Source organism: Genypterus blacodes, unplaced genomic scaffold (genome assembly GCF_046128005.1).
Source record: "Genypterus blacodes isolate CSIRO-AG114 ecotype Tasmania unplaced genomic scaffold, CSIRO-AGI_Gbla_v1 ptg000011l_1, whole genome shotgun sequence".
Lineage (NCBI taxonomy): Eukaryota > Metazoa > Chordata > Actinopteri > Ophidiiformes > Ophidiidae > Genypterus > Genypterus blacodes.
This window is the reverse complement of record NW_027466825.1, coordinates 547449-574397: the sequence shown is the minus strand read 5'-3', so window position 1 is coordinate 574397 and position 26949 is coordinate 547449. Positions and strand designations below refer to the sequence as shown.

General features: G+C 45.5%; 2 protein-coding genes across 7 annotated transcripts; one reads left to right on the top strand and one right to left on the bottom strand.

Annotated features, from left to right (window-relative positions):
- Positions 1-1356: 1356 nt before the first annotated feature.
- Positions 1357-13863, bottom strand: agfg2 (ArfGAP with FG repeats 2). Of its 5 annotated transcripts, none has more exons than XM_076159850.1 (15): positions 13782-13863; positions 9754-10047; positions 8833-8926; positions 8124-8239; positions 7854-7998; positions 7282-7402; positions 6351-6455; positions 5904-5936; positions 4520-4771; positions 3829-3901; positions 3684-3727; positions 3421-3513; positions 3149-3268; positions 2636-2706; positions 1357-2429 (listed from the first exon to the last, which is right to left on the bottom strand). In XM_076159850.1, exons 2-15 carry the CDS (start codon positions 9918-9920, stop codon positions 2382-2384), a joined length of 1482 nt encoding a protein of 493 aa, XP_076015965.1. In that variant the 5' UTR covers positions 9921-10047; positions 13782-13863; the 3' UTR covers positions 1357-2381. The 5 variants fall into 5 exon arrangements, with proteins under 5 accessions (XP_076015965.1, XP_076015989.1, XP_076015997.1 ...); XM_076159874.1 differs by lacking the exon at positions 13782-13863 and adding an exon at positions 9433-9494 and having other exon boundaries at positions 9754-9839; XM_076159882.1 differs by lacking the exon at positions 13782-13863 and adding an exon at positions 9466-9494 and having other exon boundaries at positions 9754-9839.
- acap1 (ArfGAP with coiled-coil, ankyrin repeat and PH domains 1) lies at positions 11896-26940 on the top strand. Of its 2 annotated transcripts, none has more exons than XR_012964563.1 (23): positions 11896-12434; positions 14455-14512; positions 15690-15809; positions 16470-16523; positions 16692-16750; positions 17692-17875; positions 18047-18091; positions 18233-18328; positions 19613-19687; positions 19788-19900; positions 20033-20084; positions 20186-20286; positions 20410-20521; positions 20647-20852; positions 20946-21015; positions 21173-21267; positions 22093-22286; positions 22624-22674; positions 22765-22940; positions 23335-23444; positions 23558-23668; positions 23764-25657; positions 26152-26940. XR_012964563.1 is itself a non-coding variant. In XM_076159836.1 (23 exons), the coding sequence occupies exons 1-23, from the start codon at positions 12382-12384 to the stop codon at positions 26247-26249; spliced, it is 2295 nt and encodes a 764-aa protein (XP_076015951.1). In that variant the 5' UTR covers positions 11897-12381; the 3' UTR covers positions 26250-26940. The 2 variants fall into 2 exon arrangements, 1 of the variants encoding a protein (XP_076015951.1); XM_076159836.1 differs by having other exon boundaries at positions 11897-12434; positions 23764-23825.
- The last annotated feature ends 9 nt before the right edge of the window (positions 26941-26949 follow it).

The window sequence follows — 26949 nt, the reverse complement described above, 5'->3', positions numbered from 1 at the left end:
CAACTCTGCAATTCCTCAAATTCCTTTCTTTGATGAGATTTCTTTTTAAAGGCTGGGTCAGATCATGTGGGCATTGGGGCAATCACTAATTGCACTCTTGGGGCACCATTGCTTGTTTGATCAAAAATAATAAACATGCTTTTTATCCTGCATTGCATCAGGATAAACTATGCTTTAAGGGGATAGCTGGTGTTGGAATTAAGTGAACAACCATATTGGAATGCTTTAATAACTAAAAAACAATTTATGTCATTAATTCTTTCATTAATACACTAAATCACACATAAAAAACATAACTCGCAGCGGAATTAACAGCTAAAATTGATCCAAAATAAACTCTTAATGTAGATGTTTAGTAAATCTAAAAACATCCTTTTTGTGACACGTTTCTTTGCTCTTTGTCACACTGGATTGCCACAACGTTTCTAAAATTTTCCCACAGTCCCTGAAGGCAGCCTCGCTTCCAGTGAGGGCTGGACTCAGATTTCATTCTTGGCGCTTCCATGAGTCCATGCTGTTACAATTACTGCTAAATTTTCTGCTGTCCAGTCAAAAATATGGATCACAACACTGGATTAAAAAAATGTGACACGAAGCTCTGTCTCCTTAAATGAACTGCAGCCAATCAAAGAGTAGCCTATATACATGCACACAGTATATATATATATATATATATATATATATATATATATAGTGATAGAATGTGTAGAATGAATGAACTGACATCCTGCAGAGACTTTATAGCAAAATGTACTTCAAAATCCTTTAAAATACATCTTCATAATACTGTAAAGTCACATTGTTGTGATTATTGGCTCAGATCAGCTGCTGGATAAACTAGATTATCCTGCTCTGACTTCTCTACATAAAGCAGCTCTGGCTGATTCAGTGAATATTACAGACGACAGACTCCCATTTAAAAGCTAGAATGAATGAATAATATTACGTTGTAGGTTCCAGATTGGCACCTATAACTTCAAAAATCCTTTAAATGTGTTGCTTAATGGCTCCACGTGAGGCTGTAAAGGATTTATATCTTTGCACCGCACACTGATGCAGTATGTATGTTGTTATGTAATATTCGTCTAAAAGTAACCTTCTGCACAAGGTTAACGCAAAATGAATACAATGCGCCCCCTGCTGTTTAAAGAGAACAATAACAGGCTGGATGTGGAAACCTCTTCTAATTTCATTTTGTGTGTGTTGAACACATTTTCCTCTTAATGCATTTTCTTACTCTACCACACAAATAAATACTCAGAGCCAAACTCATTTAAGAAGCAACAAACTGATTTTATGAACATGAGTACTCATAATTACAAAGATTTCCTTAAATGTTGTTTTTTTTTGGCAAAATCAGAGAAATCAACTTTGCCTCCATGAAACCCTAAAACAAGAAACATTTGGTCCGTAACATGGAGCGATGACATACGGTTTACACGTCTAGATTACTCTTGAAATTGCTTTTACATTCAGTAGCATCTCCTTTTAGCCCTCTAAGCGCATGCAGCCTGAGAGTGGAAATCACGGATTATCCCTCAAAGGAAACCTGGCGAAACAGTGACAAATGCAAACATGTTCCACATACCAACTATGGAGAAAAGCCCGACTTATCTTTGAACGCTTATTCACATGCACCAGGAGGCTGTTAAGGCTGTTACAACCATATCTCTTAAGTCGTCTCTTGATGCTGGATCGGCATCTGCAGAGTCTCTGAAGGATCTCTGCTCTTATCGCACAGTAAACGCCGACCCATTCAAATGGAGAATGTTTAACAGGTTTCTACTTTTGGACTTTTCCTGAACTGAGAGCCTGAAAAGGCAAGCGAATGACGTATTTACTGGTGGGCTGGTGTCGCACTTAAGCAGGAGATGAACGCCAGTTAGCAGCAGCAGCAATGTGTGTGTATATGCATGTGTGTGTGTGTGTGTGTGTGTGTGTATAGTATGTATCTGCAAGTCAAAAATGGTAGAGGTGTGGTTTACTCCTGACTCCCACTGAGCCCTGAGGTGGCTTCTATTGGCACACAAACACCTTAGACACGTGTCACATGTTACAAACACAGCAGGCGAATACATTCACACTGAGCCTCTCATACATACTGAATTTCATACATATATTTACATTCGTATCCCCCCCCCCCCCACCTCCAAACACACACAGCACACACAACACGTAAACACAGACAGAGAGGGGGGGGGGCTGCATGGACGCCAAACCCTCTCTCAGAGGGTGAAAATACTCTAGAGGCATGAGGCATGGCAGCGACTCCTCAAGCATGCCTCCCTCCTCCCTTAGTTCCCAGAGATGGATGGGTGGGCAAAATGAGAGGGGGGAAAGGGGGGGGGGGGGGGGGGGGGAGGGAGTTGGGGGCGCCATCATCAGATGAAAGGATTTCGGGACGTCCCTCGACTGGGGTAAACATTCCCCTGAAAGCCAGAGAAAGAAAGAGAGGCAGGGTGAGAACTGGGAGGCGGGGCCTTTACTACATTTCCTGTATTCTGCAGCAGAGAGAACTTGAAAAAAATACCAATTAGCCCCTGTGTGTGCCCCCTCCCCCCTCACTCAGTGCAGTGCGGCCCTGCTGAAGTGCACTCAGTGCCACTTGCTTGCCAGGCGGTGAATGAGTACTCACAGTAAACGGGTTCACCGACATCGGTCGAGGGACTTTGGGCTGAGAGTCTGAGGCGGGGAAAGAGGCAAAACCTGAAACGCGCACATGACAAACAGATACCACTCACGATGTGTTAACTAGAACACACAGATCAGTGTGTGAGCCACAACCGATCAGTGGGCCTGTGGCAATTAGCCAATCAATGCCACAGAATGTTTTCAATTGGATGGAAAACACATAGATGAGGACGTCTCTACAGTCTGTCCTAATGCACTGTATTGGCAATATGTCTGATCCAATGACTTAGACTCCAGCCCCCCCCGAGCCTACAGGACACTATAGATGGATAAACTGTATATTACATAGAGCTGTATCACATTACATTGCATTTTTTAATGCTGTACCGTGTTCTAATTCTAATTGTAGGCTTAATTGCAGGGATATTGGGGGGTTGCACTGGATCACACAGGGTTAGCAAAAGTTATTAAAGTGTATTATTAAAGTGCCCTAAATAAAATGTCCTTTAGAATTTACCATTGGATTCCTGGCTGCCCACTGACTCATGAGGAAATGCATTCTGGGTAGCTGATGCCGGGAAGGAGGCAGACGGAGGGAACACTGAGGTGGGTGAGGTGACGAACGGGCTAGAATCACCTTGAGGGAGAATAAAGAAGCACAAGAAAAGCTAATTATTATGATTCAACGAAATGCAGACAGGAATCCAAGATAAAGGTCAAACCAGATCATAAGGGAGACCAGCGTCAGGCAGGAGTCATGGCCGCGGGGCCGCGGAGAATGATTCTCACCTCCTGAGCCGCTGCTGAAGGGGTTACTGGGGGAGAGGGCCGTGGGCTGCTGGGAAGCGGAGCTGGATGTGGAGCCGAACGGGTTTGGGAAATCTGAGACAAGCAGAGAAGGAGATAAGTCACAGTGTGCTGCGTTCACAGGCCGCATTCCTTCGCTATTCAAACTGCACGGACAGTTGCGTCCTGATTAGGGGTGTCGGGTGAGTTTTGAGACAAAGGGACTGAATGTCAACGCGGTGCTGGGCCACATTTTCACCACGTACTTGCAAAGCTTTGGGAGCCGGAGCCGGAATCGACGCCAGGGGAGCTGAGGGAAGGAGAAAACATACAAACAGGGAGGGTGGATCATTGTGTGACCTTTAAAGGACTCAGCATAAAGGAGTTGTGAGAAGAATGGGACGGATTTACCTGGCAGGAGTGGAGCTGGACGAGAGCCTGCTGCCAAAGATGGCGTTGTACTGTGGGGGGCCAGCAGGGGGAGCTGCAAGCAAACATTTCACACATTTAACACAACAGAACCCCCCTGGCTTCAATCCAGGCTCATTGGAGAACTCAACCGAGGGAAAAATTCACACAGTCACAGTGAAAAGTCATCGAAGACCGAAAACATTACAACAACTCTTCGCTTTGCTCAGCCGGGTATTAATCAAAGTAAGCCAGGACAGAAAATCAATAAGCTCCTTCCACTTTGAAGCAGGATAGAATGTTGTGATGGCAGAAAACGGCTAAGCAACGTGTAACACAGCTGCTTTTAAACAGAGCAAGACGCAATGGCAGGAAACACAACAAGCATCATTCAGAGACTAAAAGCCTTGGCATTTAGAGTGAGGACATTATGCAACCTGGCTGAGCTTCCTATAATAATCTCACACACACACACACACACACACACACACACACACACACACACACACACACACACACACACACACACACACACACACACACACACACACACACACACACACACACACACACACACACACACACACACACACACACACACTCTCTCTCTCTCTCTGCAAGCCACATTTCCCACAAATCAGATCGATATGTGCATGCATTTCAAAATAAAAGCATATCCATTAAAAGCTTGTACCCGTGGCTGGTGGTGGGTCAGCGAAGACGCTGTCCAAATGGGACACGGCGGCGTATCTGTCCTGGGCGTTGGAGCTGTTGCCCGGCGGCGCCGTCTGGTGCTGATGCTGGTGCTGGTGCTGTTGCTGGGACACAGACTGGGGCAGGGGCTGGTGCTGGTGCTGAGGATGGCTCAGACCTCCAAAGTCCACACTGAGGGACTTGGGAAAGGCTCTGAAGGGCCCTGTGGTCCCTGAGGCCGACACCGTGCGACCTGAGAGCGGAGGACCAAGGATGTCAGAGGACCAAATTGAGCCGAGTGCAAAAGAAAGATAACAGGAGCTTACAATGCTATCTTCAAGTACAAATGGGAACTTAGAGCTTTTCGACTTACAGGCCAGCAGCAACTATTAAATAAGTAAATTCTGTAATTTAGTGGAATCAATTTATTCATTCATGACATGAATACTAAACTCAAACACTTCTGTGTTACTTGAGATTATAAATGACGATCTTGTTTTCTGTGGCGCCTTTGTTTAAGTATTAACAATAAATCCATCATAATTACTTTGAGAGACAGGAAATGCATTTAGCATCAGTGCATTGCAAGCTTTCAGGCAGACATTACCCACAAAGCATGCCGTTACCAGCCAGTTAATAGCTATCAAAACAAAAGTACTGTTTGTGGTGTTTAATAGGAAGCCTGAGCAGAAGTTTGTTTTCCATCTCTGACAGCTGAAGAGACAGAGACAGAAACAGAGACAAAGACAGAGACCAGACTTCACCCGTCAAAGATTACCGGGAGGCCACAAGCATGCAAAAGCCAAGCGGGTTTGCACGACCTGGATACAATCTCCATAAAGTTTGGAGATATGGCCGGCTGCTGTTCACATGCACTACCTTCCACTTCCTAGAATTCTTGTTTGAGATGTTACTATCCCACCGTGCGATTACAGCTGTGGCCTACATACTTTTCAAGTGCTTCAACGCCAACGTGGTGCGAAATATCAGCGTCCCTGTGCTGACGGGGGCAGCGGCAGCAGCAGCAGCAGTCAGGGCCTAAAAATAGCTCCGCTTTGAAATTGTTGTCTTTCCTCTCAAGGAACAACGTGAGTGTCCCCCTTGACCCTCCAGACCTTTAGATACCAGCTTTTCAAGTGGGAAACCTGACTAATGAGGGCGGATATCGAGCCCCGACTCAACCTGTGACGCGCTCTGCTCCGTTTCTATCCGTATTGTGCTCCGTCTGTGCGGGGTAAGGTAAGGGATCGTATGCATGCCAGGGACCGTCAGCGCCAGCAGAGCCCACACATCGACCATCTATTATGAATGATGCAGCATGGAGAAGCGTATTGATCTGGACATTCAGCGCACACTCAGATGCATCCGTCGGTGCCGTGTCTTACCTAAAGTGAAGTGGTTTTTGAAAGTGCTACTGGCTACGAGGTTGAGAGAGAGAAAGAGAGAGAGAGAGGAGAGGAGAGGGAGACAAGGGAGAGAGAGGAGAGAGATTGGATAAATTAAAACAAAAAGAGAGGACAGCTGCTGTCATCTGTGGCCAGTTGAGACATTTCGTGTCTTTTCTAATAAACAGGAAGTCGGCCGCATTTTAATGTTGGTGCAGAATGTTTTGATCGCACATTGTCCAGCTGAAAATGATGGCTGCAAGCTATTCTGAACTCAAGTACTTTCCTCATTATCCCTCCAGAATGACACTTGACCGCCAAGCGGACGTCAGCGAACATATTCAGTGGTCGGGCACAGTCTGGACCTGGAGGTAGGAGCGACGGCTAAACGGACAGAGAGAGAGAGAGAGAGAAAGAGAGAGAGAGAGAGAGAGAGGTGGGACAGACCTGAGGGTCGTGGGAGGGCGGGGAAGGCGGGGGCGTGGCTCTGAGCTCCCAACGCCGACGACAGGGAGCCCGGGCGCTGTCTTTCAATCCCGCAGAGGGCCGGATCTGTTCACAATCACAAATGACACGTTCACTGTAGAGTGTAGCAGCGCGATGATGCAAAATGAACGGTAAGATTGCACAGAGAGAAAAGCCCCCAAAGGGGAAGTGCAGCCTGACAAAAAGGTAACAGGAAGCTCATCATCTCTGTGGGAGTGCAGCTTCTTGAGGTCAGTAACAGTCGCTTCTTCTTCTTTTTCTAGCAGACCCTCCCATCACATTCTCTTCTCATGTGTCAAACTGGGACATCATCATTATTTGGTAATGCAAATACAAAAATAAAACTGCTGATTTTTGTACAAATTAGATGAGAAGCACCCGATGAAAATGAAAATGGAGCCCTGAACAATGTTCTGATTGGACAAACGGTGCTCATTGAAGCAAACATTAACACAAGACAAACGCACAAACACTCTCCCAAGTGTACAGATAAGATAAGACAAGACAAGGTAGATAAGATAAGGTAAGTATTACTGTAGATTGTAGGTAGTAGGGTTGTTGTTGTTCTTAGTAGTAGAACAGATATTGAATACTACAACAAACTATTATGTGCAGATGTGTTCCAAGAATACGTCAGCATGTATTGATTGGACACACACACACACACACACACACACACACACACACACACACACACACACACACACACACACACACACACACACACACACACACACACACACACACACACACACACACACACACACACACACACACACACACACACACACACACACACACACACACACACACACACACACACACACACACACACACACACACACACACACACACACACACACACACAGTCTGTTAAAGGGCAAAGTGACACCTTTGAGAGGAGGATCTCTGAAGCTTTGGGAGCGCGAGGGCCGAGCGGTAAAAACGTCCGTCCGCATGTCGGCCGGAGAGATGGCAGGTGCTCGATCCCAGGGCGGCAGCTGGGACTGAGACTGGAGGACGAGAGAGACAGAGACAAAGAGACAGAGAGAGAGAGAGGGACAGAGACAAAGAGACAGAGAGGGACAGATGGGAGGCCAGGATGGAGACAAAGGCAGAAGAAATTAGATTCTTCTTTCATACTTTCTCAATAATTCATAAGCTGTGGCTTTGATGTCATGGCTACCTGCCCTCTGACTGCCCGACCCATCAGACTGTGTCTCTGCTCCTCCTCACCTTCTACACTCTCTCCTTTCCTGCCTCGGGCACTCAGCCTTGTCGGCTCTCTTCCTCTTTCTCAAGTGCACCCTCCCACCTTGCACGTCTCTCTTCTCTTTCTCAAATCAATCTCACCAATTCTGGCTCAACCTCTCTCTCTCTATCCGTCTCTCTCTCTCTTTCGTTTTGGCTCAGTCCTGTATACGCAGAAGTAAGACACACACTCCTGTGGCTTTAGCTCCTCACCAGCGGCCTTGCAGACCTGGAGTTGAGGGGCAGGTTATGCGGTGGGGCCTGGTTCCCTAAGGGGCCGTGGTTGGGGGGCACAGCCTGGACCCCTGGACTCCAGGGACCCTCTACATCCCTCCGATTCTTACTTTTGGAGAAATGCCTGGAAGAGATGTGATATTCAGAGTCAATTTACGACAACGTGGATCTCATTTTGTAACAAATAAACTCTCTCTCTTCTCTGGTTGGTTCTGTAATGTAACAGTGTGTAATGTTGCACAGTCTCACCATTTCTTCTTCTCATATTTATCCTGCAGAAACTCTTTGAACTTCTGCGAGTCCTTCATGTCAGCGCAGCCGTCAGCCTTTGGGTCAAACACACACAGCCAGGTCCTCCTCCCCACCTGAACACACACATATTTGGGGCAGGGGATGCTCATCTCACACACATATTGTATCTCCAATGCACGACTCGCTGAGACGAGAGCACAAATATCACTGCTTATGAACTGTGCAGATCGCTGCTCAAGTGATGATGGTGAGGAGGACGAGGATGTGAAACTGGACTAGACGCACCGCTGCCTCTGCTTGCATAACTTGGCACGATTGTGTCACACATACATATTCTCATACACTCATACACACACACACACACCCCAGCATCCCTGCCAACAGCAGGCATATGAATCAACTCAGTCAACACTCATCTTGATAGCCACAGTCTGTGATGATCACCCTTTCTTTTTGTATCACAGAGGCTCAAAAGTAGTCTACAAACACAAACACAAACACACACGCACACAGAAATGGAGGAGGCAGACTGTGTTTTGGGGCACAGAGCGGGTAGAGCAGTAGCATTCCTCCCAAAAAAGGCCTGACCACAACGACCGGCCCGACCGGGAACTCCAAGGAACGTTTCATTATCCGTATCATATCCAAAAAAGTGTGTATTGAGTCTAAAAGTGATCAGGTGGGAGGCCACGGCGATGTCACTCACCTCGTTGCCATGGTTTTGGAGAAACTCCACTTCCTGCTGGGAGAATGTTGTCATGGAGATGGACTTAACTCTGTGGGGTGGGTTGAGGCCTCTCCTGGGACACGGAGGGATGGAGAGAGAAAGTTGGTGTAAATAGGACAAACACACACACACACACAGGCGACGGTCATTCCTCATTCTTTGGTTCTATTAAATACAGAAACAGGACAGTTTGTTTGCAAGAGGAGGGAGCAGGTGTCGGGTGAATCGAGGGAAAGGAAAGTTGTGCAGGTGAGTGTGAAATAAAAGACAGAATTAGTGGGAAATAGGTGGCACACACACCGCTGCATTAAAAGAACTGAGTGTTTCCATTCACCCCTGAAGCTGATATTTGTCTTCATGCTGTGGAATAACAGAATTGACACAAGGTGCAGCGAGATTGCAATAACCTTTAAGTACTGAAACCTCCCTGGCGTGGAGTGTTGCGACTTAAGCTGAATACAGGAACAAAATGGAACGTACACACTTCTCACGCTCACACACAACCACACACACACACACACACACACACACACACACACACACACACACAGGAGCCTAGAGAGAGGGGTTGTGTCAAACCTGCACCATGACGAAATGAAACGTAAGTCAGACCTGGAAAATGACCAACTAGCGGTTTGTGGCTACGAGGGGAGAGAGAGAGAGAGAGAGAGAGAGAGGGAGAGACAGAGAGAGAGGGACTGCGTAAATTAATTTGTGCGCACAACCACGGCTGTTGCACCGCAGCAACACTCCCGCCTGTCACGGTGAGAAATAAAAACACACCGTAAATCAGTGCTTGGGGTGGTGCGTGGTGCATTCAGGGCCTGGTACTTTTTTATTTGGATCTGCACCAAAATGTATGTCAAATGTAAAGTCTGAGAGGGGCGGCAGGTTACTCACAGCATTCCGGAGCACGACGTGCAGACGAAGCTGCCCACCGTGATGTCGGTGTATGTCACCCCGGGCTGGTTGCACTCGAAGCAGTGTTTGTTTACTCCAGACTGGGCCAGCTCCCGGACCTTACGGGCGCAGATCTCCTGGTTGTCCCGGTGCTTTCGGTTCGACATGGTCGCTGACAGGCTCTGACAGGCTCCGTTAGCCGCTAAGCCTCTGCTGTCCTCCCCGCGGTCCCTCGGTTTACTACAGGGAGCTCTTCACGCCCGCATTATGGAAACGGTTTTATGCGGCTTCACCCTGTGCAGGAGGAGAGAAGCGTCAAAGCACACATGACGAACAGAGGAGTAAAACGGAAACTACTACGTTTTTTCAAAATAAAAGCATACCTTTTCGAGACGCTGCATTATAGGTTGTGATGGTTCTCATCCAAACTGCGCCCTACTTCCCTCCACTGTCACAGCGTTTTATTCCAATCTTCTTTTAATCTCGTCTTGTTTGGTCTCTTTCTCTAGTTTATCCTTTTTTCCAGCTAGGAGCCAATGACTACATTCTTCTTCTTCACTAATCTCCTTTCTTGTCAACTTTTTCCATTTTACTTCTGGTTTCCATGGTCTCATGTTCACACGTTGTGTATGATAACGTTGTATGTAACAAAACCAGTGTTTTTAAATTGTTAAGGAGATTTCTTAACCAACTTCGCCTTGGTGTTGGGCATTATTTTGAAAAATGGCGGATGTAGCGCATTGTAATCTCCGAGTTTGACTCTTGGACAGACGCGTAGGGGATCTCCTGTCACAGACACACGAGGACCTGTCGAGCTGTCAAGTTTTAACTCGTCATTACGCGTTCGTCGTTGCCGTTTCCAATCATGGGGGCGTCATTAAAAACGTGTTTTACTCTTCTAAAACGACTGTCTGGTCTGAGCCGCCGCCTGCGCTGTCTGTGCGCTATTTACGCACACGCCCCCATTTTTGGCGCAGCGCTGCGCTCTTAACGCACCAGTGAGCTTTGGAGAGGGAAATAATAATTTAGGGTACAAACAAGTGAAATGCAAAATGTTTATTTGGGGCGCTTGTTGCTTATTTTAAAGTTTATGCATTAAGTTAATTTTAAAAAGCTGTCTTCACTATTTTACTTTTTAAACGTCTTTCTCGTGGTCTATGGTGATTTTAAACGAAGTAAGCAGGTTTATATAACACGCTCATGTATTCAGGATAGTATCTCCCAGGCACATAGTATCCCTTTAAATGAGTTAAACGATGAAGGTATTTGAAGGTCATGAAAGCACAATCTGGACTATTTACTCTGCTCAAACAATTGAGCAACAGCACACTCGGTTGCGCTCCTTGGTGTAAACAAAAAGAACAAATCGTGAATAGCACTTAATCTTCCGAAAAAATCCCTTGATGGATGAAAACGTCGAGGCAGACATTAAATGATCGCTGCCAAAGTGAAGAAAATCAACAACAGACGTCTTCATTACTATTAGAGCCCTGGTAGCCTGCAGTGAGCACGTTCAACCAGTAGGGGGAGCAACTGCATAGATAGATAGATAGATAGATAGATAGATAGATAGATAGATAGATAGATAGATAGATAGATAGATAGATAGATAGATAGATAGATAGATAGATAGATGGAGTGGAGAGTCAGACAGAAGGTGGTTCAGTCTGCATAATTACGTTATGTTATGTGTGTGTCACAGTCATTGGTGATGACAAAACTGAGATTAGTTATTTTCTATTGCTCAACGCGTTTAAACGGTTTGTTTGGGGTTCTGAGTGGATTTACTCTTCACAAAGGGTGGGTTTGGCCGACACCGTTCCTCGACAACAACAAAAGAAGCCTGTCAGACTAGAATACACACCCTTGAAACAGCAAGGGAGTTTCAGCCTGTGAAAGTCTCTCACACACACACACACAAACGCACACACACAGGCAGCTTGGGAAAATATTCCACAGAAATTGTGATTGTGAAATTGTGAAATGATTATGGCTTCAAATGTCAGCGTAATAAAGTCCTGGGTTCACTTATTTAAGGAGAAAAAGCGAAGAATGACGCGAATGCAGCCACATGATATACCATGATGATGTGCAAGTAGAAACCCGGAAGGAAACAGCGACGCGGGGGGTGGACCATGTGTGTGTGTAGAGAGAGAGGGAGAGAGAGAGAGAGAGAGAGAGAGAGACTCGGCACCTTTGGGAGAAGTCATCCTCATTCTTTTTCACATGGGGATACTTAACGACATTTAAAAAGGATATTCTTCCTTTTTCACGGGAACAAACAAACTTCTGTTTCCTTCCCAGCGGCGCAGGAACGCGCGTATTTCCACGGGACTCTAACGACAAAGCCACCAAAGTATCATGTCCGCCGCTGTCACTCATAAGGAGTGACGCCTTCTGCCGTGGATGTGTCTCGGTAGTGATCGGCTCAGAGCACCGTGAGCTGCGGCAGCAACACGAACTATACTCGGGGCAGAGCGATGAGTTTGACTCCCGCTGCTGCCATTGCGGAGAAATAACCCCAACGGAGCTTCTGTAATTTTGTTCTTTCCACTCTTTCCGGACTTTTTTTGTACTTGAACTCGAACTCGTTGTTGAACTTGTTTGATTTGCAACCGAGGTGAAAGGATGACGGTGAAGCTGGACTTCGAGGAGTGCCTGAAGGACTCGCCCCGCTTCAGGTAAGACAAGAAGAGCATGATCACTAAAAAAAGATAGTATAAGGAGGATGCTTTCCATCTGAAGTTTGTCTTAACGGCCTCTGAGCTGCATAACAACCCAATATCAAAATGCTCTTGGCTTTATTGGAGTCTCCTATTGGGTCCATGTGTAAATCACGAATAGTCTCACATCAAAGGAGAGACAGTATTCAGCATCATCAGCCCCTCTGGATGCTGCACACAGGCCTGAAACACTCCAACCTGCTGAAACTGTCAATCATCCCAGAATCAATCTAATCATATCAACACTGGCATTGGGTTTCAGTGGATAGATCAGTATCACGCCCCTGCTATCAGATGATTCAGTAAGAACAGAGGCTGTGGCTTATATTTGTGATCCGTTTTCTTTCAACACATGCATTGCGTCTGGTGTAATCAAAAGGGAAGTGCTGCTAAGTTGGTTTTGCAAGTGGCTCATGAAAGAGTTTTGGCAGAGCTTGGGTGTGTCCTGAGTGTTTGGCACGCTGCCCGCAAGAAAGTCAGATCGTCCTGAGCCTTCTGCTCCAGCTGATTTGGCACATTTCAACCCCCCCAGTACTCCAGTCAAAGGAGGCGTCTCTCTCTCGCGCTCTCTCTCTCTCTCTCTGTTTCTCCCCCCTTCTCTCATTTTCCATGCTTCCATCTCTCCGTCTCCTGGTGAATTTATGAGGCGTGTGCAGCGGCGGAAAGTTTGAGTTGGCGCAGCAGCGGCGGCGGCGGCGAGGTCTCGTGTCAGGCTGAGACCAGGGGGAGGAACGTAGGAGGATGAGTAGAAGGAAGAGGAGGAGGAGGAGGAGGAGGAGGAGGGAGTGAGGGAGAGCATCACACATGCAGTATGAGCACTGTCCATCAAGCAGAATGCTGAACAGGCAGAAGAAGAGGAAAGAAGAGAGAAGAAGACACACTCTACGTTACACTGACAGGTTGATTAAAAATCAGCACGGGACAGTGAGCCATAGTGCTGCCTCCTGTTGCTAGGTAACGGCGGGGTGGTCAGGGGCGGGAGGGGAACAGGAAGTGAAGGGAGATGTGCTGAGGTGATCAACAGGGGAGACAGGAAGTGCATTTTCTGCGGGGCGAACCGCAGCGGAAAGTCAAAGCTTCAGCTCTCGTCTCTTTCCGCTATAGGCCCTCTCTTAGAGACACACTCAGCGTCTCATTCAGGGAGGAATGAATAGGAGGTCTCACTAATGAAGCAATCCACGGGACATCCCTTTTGTCTCGTCTTTCCTTTCCTCTTCCCTATTTCCTGCCCTGTTCGTCCTGTAAAGTTTGATTTGAAAAGGAAGTGACCTCAGACGCACTGACAAACACTAGACGAACACTAACCGTCTGTCCAGGCTGTGTCTCCGTCTCAGTCTCCCACTCTCTGTTTTTTTTGTCTCAGTCTCGTGGCCTCTTTTCTTCTCCTCCCCCCTCTCTCTCTCTCTCTCTCTCTCTCTCTCTCTCTCTCTCTCTCTCTCTCTGAGTGTCTCTGTGCTGTCGGTGGAAGGCGGCGGAAACCACATGGTTTGAGCTGTTGGTATGAAGAGTGATGAGACAGACAGATACTGGCTGACATAATGAATAGGAGAGAAAAAACGCAGAGATGACTTCTGACATGCTTTTGAGCAGATTTCAGAGAACCCAGCCGGAAAACAAAACTTGCGGGTGTTGAAAATCAAACAAGCACTCAGAATATTTGCCCTTTTATGAAGAAATGCACCCTATTCTAATCACATGATATGAATTAGGAGCCCTGCTTAAACCCTTTGTTCTTCTTTCTGCTCAACATTTTTGATTTTGAATTTGATGCAATGTTGCAGCCATAAACTTCTATTTGAATTTGCATAGTTCAATCAAATGAGCATAATATAGTTTCAGTTAAGTCTAATAGATAGAAAATGTATGTACAGTATAGAAAATGGTCTATGTACTTCAAAAGCTACTGAAGAGGACAAGTGTAATGAACCAGCTGTGACCTTTGACCCTAGGATTGTGTGCGTGTGTGTTTGTCTTTCAGAGCTGAAATCGAATTGGTCCAATGTGACGTAAGCGAACTGGAGACAAGACTAGAAAAGGTGAGAGGTTTCCCCTACATGAACTTATTTTATTATATTAAAAACAGCCAGTCATCCCACATTAACTGCTTTTCTGACACACACACACACACACACACGTGCTTCTCATGTGAGCTGCTAGTGACATGAGATGTGTGTGTTGTGGTTGCGACGTTCTTTACCTGGCGGCCAACGGGAACTCTGCAGAGGTGCTGCTTCCCCCCCATCATATTGTCTGTCACAAAGAGAACTACAGTTTGTTCTGCTTTGGTGTTTCCTTTTGTGTTTCTGTCTGTGTGTTACAGTTTCAGATCTCACACTGTGTTTCTGTTCCCAGGTGAGTTTGGGAGATACTGTTATGAGAGACAGAGAGAGAGAGAGAACGAGAGAGGGAGAATAGACGAATGTGCAAATGCGCATGACAAGAAATGGAAAATCGAGGTGTTTGACTAACAGCCTCTTGTTAGTGACTGCAGTGCGTGTGGCAGCAGGTTGTGATTACAGAGAACTGGAGGAACAGGGTTTGAACCCCCGCAGGTGGATGTGACATGCTCTGCTTAAGTGCTTTTGTGCAAGAAAACGGACATATTTACTGACTGTCATCCAATAAGAAGGAGTTAGAGGAGGAAAAGTCAAAATGTTTTTATTTTTTATCTATATAGTATTAAGAATTATATGAACATAAAAATAAAAACACTTTCGTAGTAGAAAGCAGATGTGGTGTAGGAGTTACCTCTGGACGGTCACAGCGCATTGTTTTTGTGGTCAGCTCTCTTTCTCTTCCTCTGTCTCGTCCTAATTTGTGTTTTGACCGCGGTGACATCGCTCATGGTGACATTTCCCATGATAGCTTCTAATCAGTACACCTGCATAAACCCACGAGCAGCGGTGCGTTAGTTCCTCCTCACATGGCTCTAGGTGACTTTTACATGTATTCACTTCCTGCCCGGTACATTTACGGACTCCTCCAGGTCACTTGGTTAACTCCAAACACATGAATGAACTTGTGACAATATGGGACAGAAGCTGGAGGATACAATCATGAGGCTTAAGTGACTCTGCATGAGCGAATTAATGTTTCGCAGCTTTAATGAGTGCTGGCTGAAATAACCTCCTCCTCATTATTTCTTATTAAGCACACTGATTATGGCAGGGGGCTGGATGAACGTTTGTGTGTGTGTGTGTTTGTGTTGTCCAGCTTGTGAAACAGTGCCAAGCCATGTTGGAGGCCGGCCGAGTCTACTGCCAGAGCAGCAAGAGCTTTGTCAACGGCCTGAAGGAGCTGGGTCACCAATGCTCTAGGGACACTTTCATGGAGGTGAGTGGAGCCTGCTGACACACACACACACACACACACAGGCCATCAGGAAGTTATTTATACTGTACACACTCACCATCTCTAATATGGCGCTCCAACCTGACACTAATTGTGTGCCAAACATTTTTCCACAACCCCCCCTACTATCTTAGAACAGGTGCCAAGTTCATGTTTGTCATCTCAAGTAATTAGAAAATGAGAAGTATGCTGATTTATTGCACTGCTGATGTTGAGAGATATTTGCTGAAGTAATGATCTGATCCCTTCTTCCATAATTGCTTGATATTACAGCTAATTGCGTTTCAGATTTTCCGATGCATTTCCTTTACCCTCCATGCAGACCTTGGTTTCATTCATTTCAAGTACAGCATGAAAATCAACCAGCAAACTATTGAAATGAGCTCAAAACATGTAATCCATCACAGCGATCGTCAAGTCTGCACTCATTTGAACCCATATCTGTTATTATTGCGACTATAATAGAAGAAATGAATGGAAACTAACGGATGCCCAGGAGGGTGGAGACATACGCTGAAAATGAAGATGAGCTTTTGAGTGTCTGGGCTCTTATGAGATTGAACAAATTGACTAGGGACCGGGTGTCGCGCTGTTAAAGTTGTGATGAAACGCAGAGTCACCTTGAGCTTGTGTGTCCTGCAGGAGTGCTTGGAGAAATTCTCCAGAAAGCTGTCGATCATCCTGGAAGCTCAGGGGGTGAGTGAGTCTGTCTGAAACGTTCAATTACCGTCCCCCGTCTCAGCTTCAGTGTGTGTGGTAGTGTGTTTAAAGGAGGCTGCAGCATTGGCGGCAACATGACATTTAGACATTTAACAATGATCTATGTTTACACTCTCTCTCTCTCTCTCTCTCTTTCTCTTTCAGGAAGTGATTGAAACCACACAGAAGTCGGTGAAGTTGAAGCTGCAGAATTTTGTGAAAGAGTGAGTGAGTGTGTGAGTGGAGCTGCTTTGGTGGCCCTCTCTGTTTATTTCTTCTAATCCCTTTTTGTTTGTGGTTGCCTCGTTCCCAATAGCAACCTCCCCTCTCAGCGCGCAGTTTGCCGTGCACACCCATCACCTCCGTCAGACTGAGTCACTCCCTTAAGCGTCTGCCAACCATTAGCGGAAAACTTCAAATAGTCTGAGATCCGAGTTTGCTTTGTCTGTTTGCCCTTGTCCTCGTATGTTACGATGCGTTACGATCCTTTGGCTCTACTAATCTAGCTTTGTTAGTGAGGAATGTAGTTTAACTCTGTGAGCTACCAGGGCTGCGCTTAAAACATATGGAAATGCCAAAGTGTAATGTATTCTGTATGTTTATATGTGGGAATTACATATATTTCCTTATTTAAATGCATCTCATTCTCTATTACTGCTTATCCTGTTCAGGCTCATGGGAGATACGGCTATATAGATATCATTTGTTACTGTGTGTTTCTCTTCTTTGCAGGTATGAACACTATGCAAATCTATGTTAAACACACTGTGCACATATATTTAGTTTGTTTGGTGTCGAGTTTGCTTTCAAATCATGAACAGGAATTTGGAAAGTAACTACTACTACAGTTTTCTCCGGCACCCTCCTTTAAAGTCTATCGCTACTGTCTCTGATCTGTAAATAATGCTTGTGGTCACAACTCACAATAGCGTGCTAGAGCGCCAAAGCCTTTCGCTGGCCTCCGTTAGCCAAGGGACGGCCCATAAATTTGTTTGTCTTTTGTAGTCAAACAAAGCAAAATGTCAAGGATAAATTAGAGGCCGGTTCTGTTCTCCTCCAAAGCTCCGTCTCCCTCGCTTATCTGTCAAATAAAGGTTAAATACTCACGGGAGAAAGAATGTTAAACAAAATCTTCTCTCTCTTCGCCCGCCTACCTGCCGCCCAGGGATGTCCGTCGGTTCAAGGACGTGAAGAAGGAGTTTGAGCGCAGCAGCGAGGGCCTGGAGGGGGCGCTGGTGAGGAACGCCCAGGCGCCACGGGGGAAGCAACACGAGGTGGAGGAGGCCAGCAACGCTTTGCTCAACGCGCGCAGGACGTTCAGGTCCGAGGCCCTGGACTACGTGCTGGAGGTATGTAGAGTTTCCAGCAGGTGAACCTATGAAGAGGAAATCACAAGAGGGGATTAAATGTCTGATCATGGCTGTTGTGGATGATAACAGGACGGCCTCACCTCCAGCCAGACACTTATGGTTATGGAAAATATGTACACACAGACTTACCACAGCTTCCTTTTGTCCCAGATCAACGTCATCGAGGCCAAGAAGAAGACGGACATTATTATGGCAGTGAGTTCATGTTGCTCTATTTAAAGATGAACTGTTTGTTTTGGTTTTGTCCTTTGACTCTATTACGTTTCTTTTAGGTCAAACTGTTAATAATGAAATGAATTCTCTCAGACGTGCTCATTTTGTCGTTTCCTTTATCAGATGTTGTCGCTGATTGAGGCCCAGGCTCAGTTCTTCCAACAAGGCCACCAGTCTCTGTCAGAGCTGGACGAGTACAGACGCACACTCACCAACGAGGTCAGTATGACTTTTGTGTGACCTCGTGACCTTTCCTCTCGCGTGTGCAATTGGGCAGCGTTCCACTTGAAGGTCCTCTGGGGCAACAGCGATCCAAACATCTGCCTTCCATGATTTGACTTGAGTATGAGGTCGTAAAGACTCTGTCTGTCTGTCTGCACCATGAGTGCAACAGGCCTCTGTCCTTTTCCGAGGACGTCCATTCTACCTGCCAGAGGTGTTGCGTGTCCTGAAACAGGGGTTGATTACTGTTTGTGGCAGTATAATGAAAGACAGCGGAAGAGATTAAAGGTGGATTGTTGAGGGAACAGACGGGAGGAGTGCAAACAGAAACTGGCTCAGATTTCACAACGTCAGCCAATCGCAGAAGAGAAAACAATAATAAGGTGCAGACAAAACGTTAATGATGCTGTGGATTGTAATCGGAGCAATTCTAGGAGGAGAGAGAGAAAGATCCAGTGAAGGGATGACATCACACTTTTCACCGCTACAGGAAAAAATGTGAGCGCAGAGTCTTGACAACAGGAAATGCTTGACGTGGCTATGTGCGAGCGTGAGCCCGCGTGAGATTATGCAGTCGCTGCTCTTCAACCGTGGCAAAGCTCAACAAATGTCAAACAGGAAATGAGTTAGTTAGCTTTCACTGGCCCTACAGCGCTTCCTATTTCAACAGGAAATGATAAGAAAATGACAAGAGTGAGAGAGAAAGAGGCTGCTGAGGAATACGAGAAACGGCCATGTTTGTTGTTTCTCAATTTGGAACAGGATGTTGGGAGAGGTTCGACATTTCCTAATTCCTGTTTCCTGCAGAGGAGCGATAACCCGCCAACATCCAACCTGTCAGTCTCCGTCTATTTACCCGGCTTGTCTTCTCAGAGACAAGAATATTCTGGGAAGACACAGAGGAAGGACAACAGGAAAAGATGTCAACAATACAAGATGTATTTGTTACAGTAAAGAAAATGCAACCGACTCTCCGTGTAGATACAATAACACTGATTCTATTTGCGATATAAGGTGCCATTATCACATATTTTCTTAAAGAGATGATTCAAGTAAGAGTTTAGATTAGCATTGATGAGTTCAGATCATATTGTGTAGAGTGCTGGCTGAGGTTTTGAGCCCCGTTGTTGGAATTTGCACAACTGAAGTATCACTGAAGCACAAGCAGACGTGTAGGAGAGTAACCTGCTGCTCGAAACAGTTCAATGCAGTGTGAGATCATCATTTTGGAACATCACCATCATCACCTGAAATCCTGTATGTGTCTCCCCGTCCCTACAGCACGCTCAGCTGGTCCTCAACTCTGCCAGGGAGAAGAGAGACATGGAGCAAAGACACGCTGCCATTAAGAAAAAGGTAATTTAAAACCACCTTGGACTAAAGCCTTCAAGACTCACTTCACTGACACAAAGCAAACCTTCTACTTCATGTATTGATTTTGATTGATTATTTATAGGACGTTTTCTATGATGACTCCATTATGGATTTCAATGGTGATGCACCTAACGGGATCGTCATGGAGGGTTACCTTTACAAGAGAGCCAGTAACGCCTTCAAGACCTGGAGCAGGTACCAGTTTGCTCTTTTCTCTCTTCACAGCTTTGCCTGTTTATTTAAAGCTTAAATCTTTGACCCTGTGACATTTTATTTGTTTGTTTAAAGCTAAAACTCTGTGACCTTTTAAATATGTTTTTTCTTTAGGCGCTGGTTTTCAATTCAAAAGAACCAGCTGGTGTATCAGAAGAAATTCAAGGTAAATTGTAAATGAATGTTGCCATGTAGAGCAGCATTCCACTCAAAACGTACGCAAACACAGCCTGACCTCTATGTCCTTCCTGTCTGCGTCTGCCTCAGGACCAGCCTACAGTTGTGGTGGAGGATCTGCGTCTGTGCACAGTGAAGCCCAGCAATGACAACGAGAGACGATTCTGCTTTGAAGTGGTTTCCCCCTCCAAGTGAGTTTGTGTGGGTGCACAAGTGCGTGCATTCGTGCATTGGTATGTACAACGGCCGCCATCGTTATGTGACTGCCTTTGTCTTACAAATGTGTGTGTGTTTGTGTGTGTGTGTGTGTGTAGGTGCTGCCTCTTGCAGGCCGACTCAGACAGGCAGCAGCAGTCATGGATCACCGCTGTCCAAAACAGCATCGCCTCGGCTTTCCAGGACCACAGAGAGGATGAAAACAGCCCGGTGAGAACACACACACCTACACACAAGTTATTATCTTTCACAGGCCGTTTTTAGTTGTAGATTAGTCCGAGGGGAGGGAGAGGAAGGTGAATGTTTATGAGAGTTTTATCTGTGTGCGTTATCAGAGGCGGCGGTGCAGCTCGGTGTCGACCACTTTGGGAGGAGGAGGAGGAGGCGGTGGGGTTCAGGAGAAGGCGAGCTGCAAGGCCCTGGATGAGGTCCAGGCAATCCCGGGGAACAAGCAGTGCTGTGACTGTGGAGAGCCCGGTCCTGACTGGGCCTCCATCAACCTGGGCATTACTTTGTGCATCGTCTGCTCTGGAATACACAGGTACACACGGGCACACAGACACAGACACACACACAAACACACACACACACACACACTTGAGACATTACCTTTTATGATTTTTCTCTCTCACAGGAGCCTAGGGGTCCATTTCTCCAAAGTCCGCTCCCTCACACTCGACACCTGGGAGCCAGAGCTTGTTAAGGTAATTGAAGTAATACACACTTAGAACCTGATCGCTGCTTTAAAATGCACCACTGAGGATTAAGGATAAGATGCAATAGTTTTCTTTAACTGAGTCTTCAAAACATAAGTTAGCCCTGATTTAAAGATGACTTAAGGTCTTTTTCCTTTTTTATTAGTTGATGTGTGAATTAGGCAACACAGTCATCAACAGGATCTATGAAGCTCGCATCGATGAGATCACCATTAAGAAGCCCAACCCCTCCAGTCCCAGGTAACAGACCACATCATCACTAAAGCAGAGATATTCTTTTGGGTGTTTGACCTCCTTATAACCAGGCAGCAGCACTCAAACTTCAATATCAAACACATATTTTAATTGAGATTGAATCAATTCTGAACTTGCTGCAGTAAAAGCTCCCACCACAAACTTTACAATCGGCATGTGCTCTTTATTTTCCCCCTGCTGTAGGACTATTGACATTACCTGCAGGTTTAATTATGCGTTAGCTCCATTTTAACAGCATTGAATTAAGTGGATGGGATTTCTTCTTTTGTAACAATCCACACATGGTACAAACTTGAATGCTTCTATGTAAAATCTATTCTATGTGTCGATACATTTCTATTTTTATGCCACTTCTCCTCTCCTCTCTGCTGTGTAGCAGCAGACAGGAAGTGGTGCAGGTACATGATACAGATGTCTAAGCATTAATCTCCTCCGGAAATGTGTTTCACACTTTCTGCAGTGTGAGCTTGTCACTCCTGTTTGGTTATTGTCTGGGTTTCTAACACTATAGTTTCCGTGCGTTACTGCCTTCTTTCATTGATTTCAACACATTGGGAGGATTACACTATTACGCTGAGTAAGTGTTGAAGTAAAAGGAGGCACTTTGAGCAGTAATGTCCTCGAGAAGATGACATAAAGCCTGGAACAACTTTATTTGTATGGAATTCATTACTCCTTTTATTGACTGCTGGTCAGAGGGAGATCTCCTAAGCATTCCTTTCCACAGTTGCACAAGCAAGTGTGGAATGAAGCTGGCAAGTTACTGTAGCCACTTTGAGGGGAAACACACACTTCCTTTGTGTCTTTCAGAGGAGACAAAGAGTCGTGGATCCGCTCAAAGTATGTGGAAAAGAAGTTTATCCAAAAGCTGCCAGAGACGGGCCGAAACCCCCCACTGAGGCGATCCAGTGCCAGGAGGAACAGGGCCGGCACGCAGGACCGGACCGCGGCCCGCCCACCACTCAAACCCAAACCGAACAGAACCACGCTTCCCCGGCTCACAGGTAAACACAGAGATTTGGGGATGGGGGGGGGGAGTGGTGCCTGATGAACCTGTGGGCAGTTAAAGCTTCAAGGCTGGAATGACTCATTTGTTTGTTCACATGGCGTTCATTGCTCACTTATTTACTGCTGCTGAAGTCAACAAAACAGGAACACACACACACACAATCCCCAAACATGGTGATCCAGCAAGAACTGGTAATCCCAAGGGTCGACTCTGCTGTGTTTTGTGTGTGTGTGCTATTATTGTTGCAGTCAGCAGGATAAACCCGTAATCATGACAGCATGTGACTCTCTCAAACATGCACACTCACACTCTTTTTGTGTGTCTTTCCACAGGACTAAGCTCGAGTGACCTTGTCCAAAAGAACAATACATTCCCTCACAAAGGTGAGATAAAAAACTAGGTCAAAAAAAACTAGACACGCACCGTCATACCACCTTAAAACAGCTGAATTAACCCTTTCCAACCCCCTGCAGAAGCAGAAGAAGAAGAGGAGGATCTTAGCGGCCTTCACCCTGGGGCGCTGTTGTACCGCTCAGCAGCCCTGCAGAACTTTCCCCTCATGGCCGACGCGTTGGCCCACGGAGCCGACGTCAACTGGGTCAACGTGGCTGAGGAGTCTAGCACCCCTCTGATCCAGGCCGTCTCAGCAGTATGGACTCTTCATTGTTATCACATTAACCCAACGCATTATTATTATTGCTCCCCGGAGGATGAACCACTTTCACATAATGACGTTTCCTTTGGCACCACCATCAGGCCAAAAATCAAACATGGAGGTGGAAATTCCTGCTGCATTCATGCTGCAAACCCCCGAGAGAAATTCTACATTTTTTACGCCCACCAGCTATAACGCTCTAAGAAAAGCTAAATTGTCTGCATTGTGTCCATTCCATCCACCACTTTAGTCTTGTTAGTTTACTTCCAGACTTACTCCAGAAAAATAAAGTGTAGGATCTCTAGATAATGTGTTTTTGTGTGTATTTGTGTCTAAACCAAAATCCACTCATCAGCTCCTCTGTCCCTCTGTCCTGTGTCCCTCCAAGAATGCTCTGGCAGCCTGCGAGTTTCTGCTGCAGAACGGTGCCAACGTCAACCAGGCAGACATCGACGGGAGAGGGCCGCTTCACCACGGTACCATCCTGGGTCACACAGGGTAAGAGGCAGACGCAGAGATGGCACAACAGCATCAACCATGCAACGCTTAATCTGAAAGGCAAATCTAAGTGTCGAAAACAGTTAAGGAAGCATCTTTCTGTGCTCTCCCAGGTTAGTGTGTCTCTTCTTGAAGCGAGGAGCAGACTACAATGCCAGAGACAAGAACCAGAAGGACCCCATCACCATCGCTGTGGACAACGCCAATGCTGACATTGTCACTTTGTGAGTGTGTTCAGATGAACAGACAAGAGAAACATCAAACTGCTGAAGCGGCGTTTCTCACTGATCTCGCTCATGTCGTCTTCTTCTCATTCTAGGTTGCGGATAGCCAAAATGAACAAGGAGATGCGGGAAATGGACGGAGCGTTCGGTCAATCAGGTCAATCAGGGGGGCATGGGGCAGGAAGTGGGCGAGGCCACACCAGGAAGAGCCTGCAGGCATTTAAAAACCACATTAGTGGCTGGGCTCTAGGGGGGCAAACTGAGTAGAGGAGGTTAAAATATGTTTTTAAAGTCATGCAGTATTTATGTCATGTTGACAATATGCTCGTGAGCTGAGAGAGAAGAGATCAATCAAAGCACAATGGAAGTGTTTCATTCTGCTGGACACGTGTCAGAAACATGCCAGTGAAAACATCTGGGACTCACCACATATAGACTATATGCTGGACAACGCTATCATCTCCTTTAAGATCAATAGAGAAATGTTGCTGGGGAGAGCTGAGCTAGCTAGAATACAGGGTACGGTGAAGTAAACGCAGCATATTCAGGGAAATACAAACATTTCCCGAGGATATAAGGGATTTACTGATCATTAAAGTAACACTAAGTAGTGGAGACAGATGGGACTCCAAGGACTCCACGTTGCACTTTGAATTATAAACGCACAGTTGTGTTGCACTTTCAAGCCCACAAGATCTCCAAGTATCTTATATAAGTGCTACAAGTGGAGGTTTATAAATGTTTTACTATTGTACAGAGGTGTGTGTTCAGAATAGACGGATAACAGGCCGGTTTTGTTATGTACAGCTTGTTGGCGTCTGTTGTTTGTATCTAAATATACTTTACATTGGACTGTTTTTGGTCCAGTTAAGCTAAATTTCAATTGGGTTTGGTTCTCACGGACGACGCTCCACTATTCTGTGAATAGTGACTGGGTCACGTTGACCTGTCTCAGTCAGTAAAGTGACATGCATATTAAAATTGGTTTGGGTTCTGGCGTCACCACGACCAAGGCCCAGGGATGTTGGCGTTCTCTAGTAACAGATTTATCTAGATTTATCATGTAGCATGTAAATAAACACAGCCTGGGCTCCCAGATTTACTAAGCATGATTCAAATTACCATCCAGGACGCTAATTCCTGAGACGCGGCATGTTTTTAATTCATCAGCATTTTTACTAAGAGTGATTATGTAAATGAGCTCAGCTGCAAAAAGCTCATTTGAACGCACAGCTGCTATTTCAGACATGTCTGTAAAACTCTCATTTCAAGTTGACTTTATTTGGTTTCACGGGTGCTGCCATGTTCAAATAGATTAGTGATCGTGATTGTACAATGACTTTTTGGGGATTAACCCTAACCCCAAAACTGTTCCAAAGACTATTCATATAAAAAGTAAAACTGAAATAGAAATGCTGATATTGCTACACTGGCACAATATTACAGAAGCAGCAGCAGATCGATCAATATTCTATTCAGAAACACTTCCTCCTCCTAAGAATGACAGCTTACAATGTGGGGCCGCAAACGCTTATTAAGTCTGTGTCTTAGCTGGAAGATTATATTGTGCATGTAATCATACTGACTGACTCAGTTTGTATTGTGTTTAGTATTTGATGCTGAGTACTGACAGCCTGTTCCTCGAGCTCGTTGCTTAAGGTTACCTGTGGGTTTTTGTTTGCATTGTTGTTTGGCTGTTTCTCAAGCTGCAGTCCCTCCCTTCTTTCATGATTTTGCCCTCTTGTCAATGTTAGAAGGGCTTTGTTTAGGTTCTTTTTAAAAGGCTCCCTCTCTTCGCTATTAAGATAAAACAGTTTCCCCTCATGAAGGAATGGAACTGTGATGCTTCCGTCTGCTTGGAACAAATCAACACTGCTGCTCTGTATTTGATGTGCTCTGCTTTGTCATTGTTTTGTGTCTGTGCCTTCTGCCCACTGAGATGTCCAACTGAACCGCTTGTGTTGTGCGCCACCTGCTGCACCCTAAGAGGTAAAGTGCATGTGGCTGCCAATGCGTGTGTTTGTTCAGTTGTATGCTACTGGCTTGAAGTTGACAATACTAGTTTGCATGATTATATCTACACTACATCAATGAGACACAATTTAAGGGTGGATCTATTAGTTAATAAATCATTTTCTAATGCTTTACATATCAGCATTAACCCATAATAACAAGTTCTGCGCAGCCAGATTGAAGTTTTGATCACTTATCTTAACATTTACCTAAAAACTATTCAACTATTTCCGAGTGTATGCATCATGCAGTGGGAGAACATTTAATCAGGGATTGGTAACATTTACTTTAGATCTAGTGGCTTTTAAGGAAGTAAGAAGTTATTTAAGACATTTTTAAAAATGCATTCAGAAAAAATCCAGCAAAACTGGCAAATTTTACCAAGTATAAGTCCAGAAAAGTTGGAATCTAGCTTCTTAAACAAGTTTGTGTCCCAGGGACTAAAGTCTTTTTCTTCTTGTCTTTCACAGGTGATGATACTTACCACGACATCTTCAGAGACTTTTCTCACATGGCCTCTAACAACCCAGAGAAGCTCAAACGTCGCAGTGCAGACCCCAAATCTTAACACGCTACCACGGCACCTTCACACCGCTGTGCCACCTGGCGTTTCACATCTCAGTCCTACTTATCCACTTTGACACACACACATAAAAAGAGAGAAAGTAGTGTAGTAGAGTGCCTAGTGTATAACTCTGGGCTGTTTTCTCAGGCATACAAACACAGTCTCACACACACACACACACACAAATACACATGCGCTGCCCTGGCTGCCTGCCACACGTGCAGTCACCGCTCAGCTGGTATTGACTTCAGACAGGCCGCAGGGTCAGACAGTGAATTCTTTGTGTTGACACGTCATGCAGGAACAATTGTGTCCAAGTGGAAATACTGGGACAGCTTTAGGAGACGAGGGTGAGGCGTCTTCATGTCTCACTCAGATAAACATCTTCAGTATTTGACTGTTTTTGTGATCTTCTGCCATTTCTATTTACACATAACATGAACATAGTTGGTGAAAATGGAAAGGTTTGTTACAAAGAGTCAAATTTTAAATCAAATTTTGATACAAGTAAAATTGTATACATTCTTTTGTAATTTTGGACATTTTTACACTGTTTTTTTTTTAACATAATGTACGGAAGGTTTGCATCAGGACAAAATAAGATACAGTGAAATTCATTTTTTATTGTGTTGTAAAGTACACTTTTTGAAAGATTTTGAAAGTGAATTAAAATGTTTTAGAAATTCCCAGCAGAGGGCGCCAT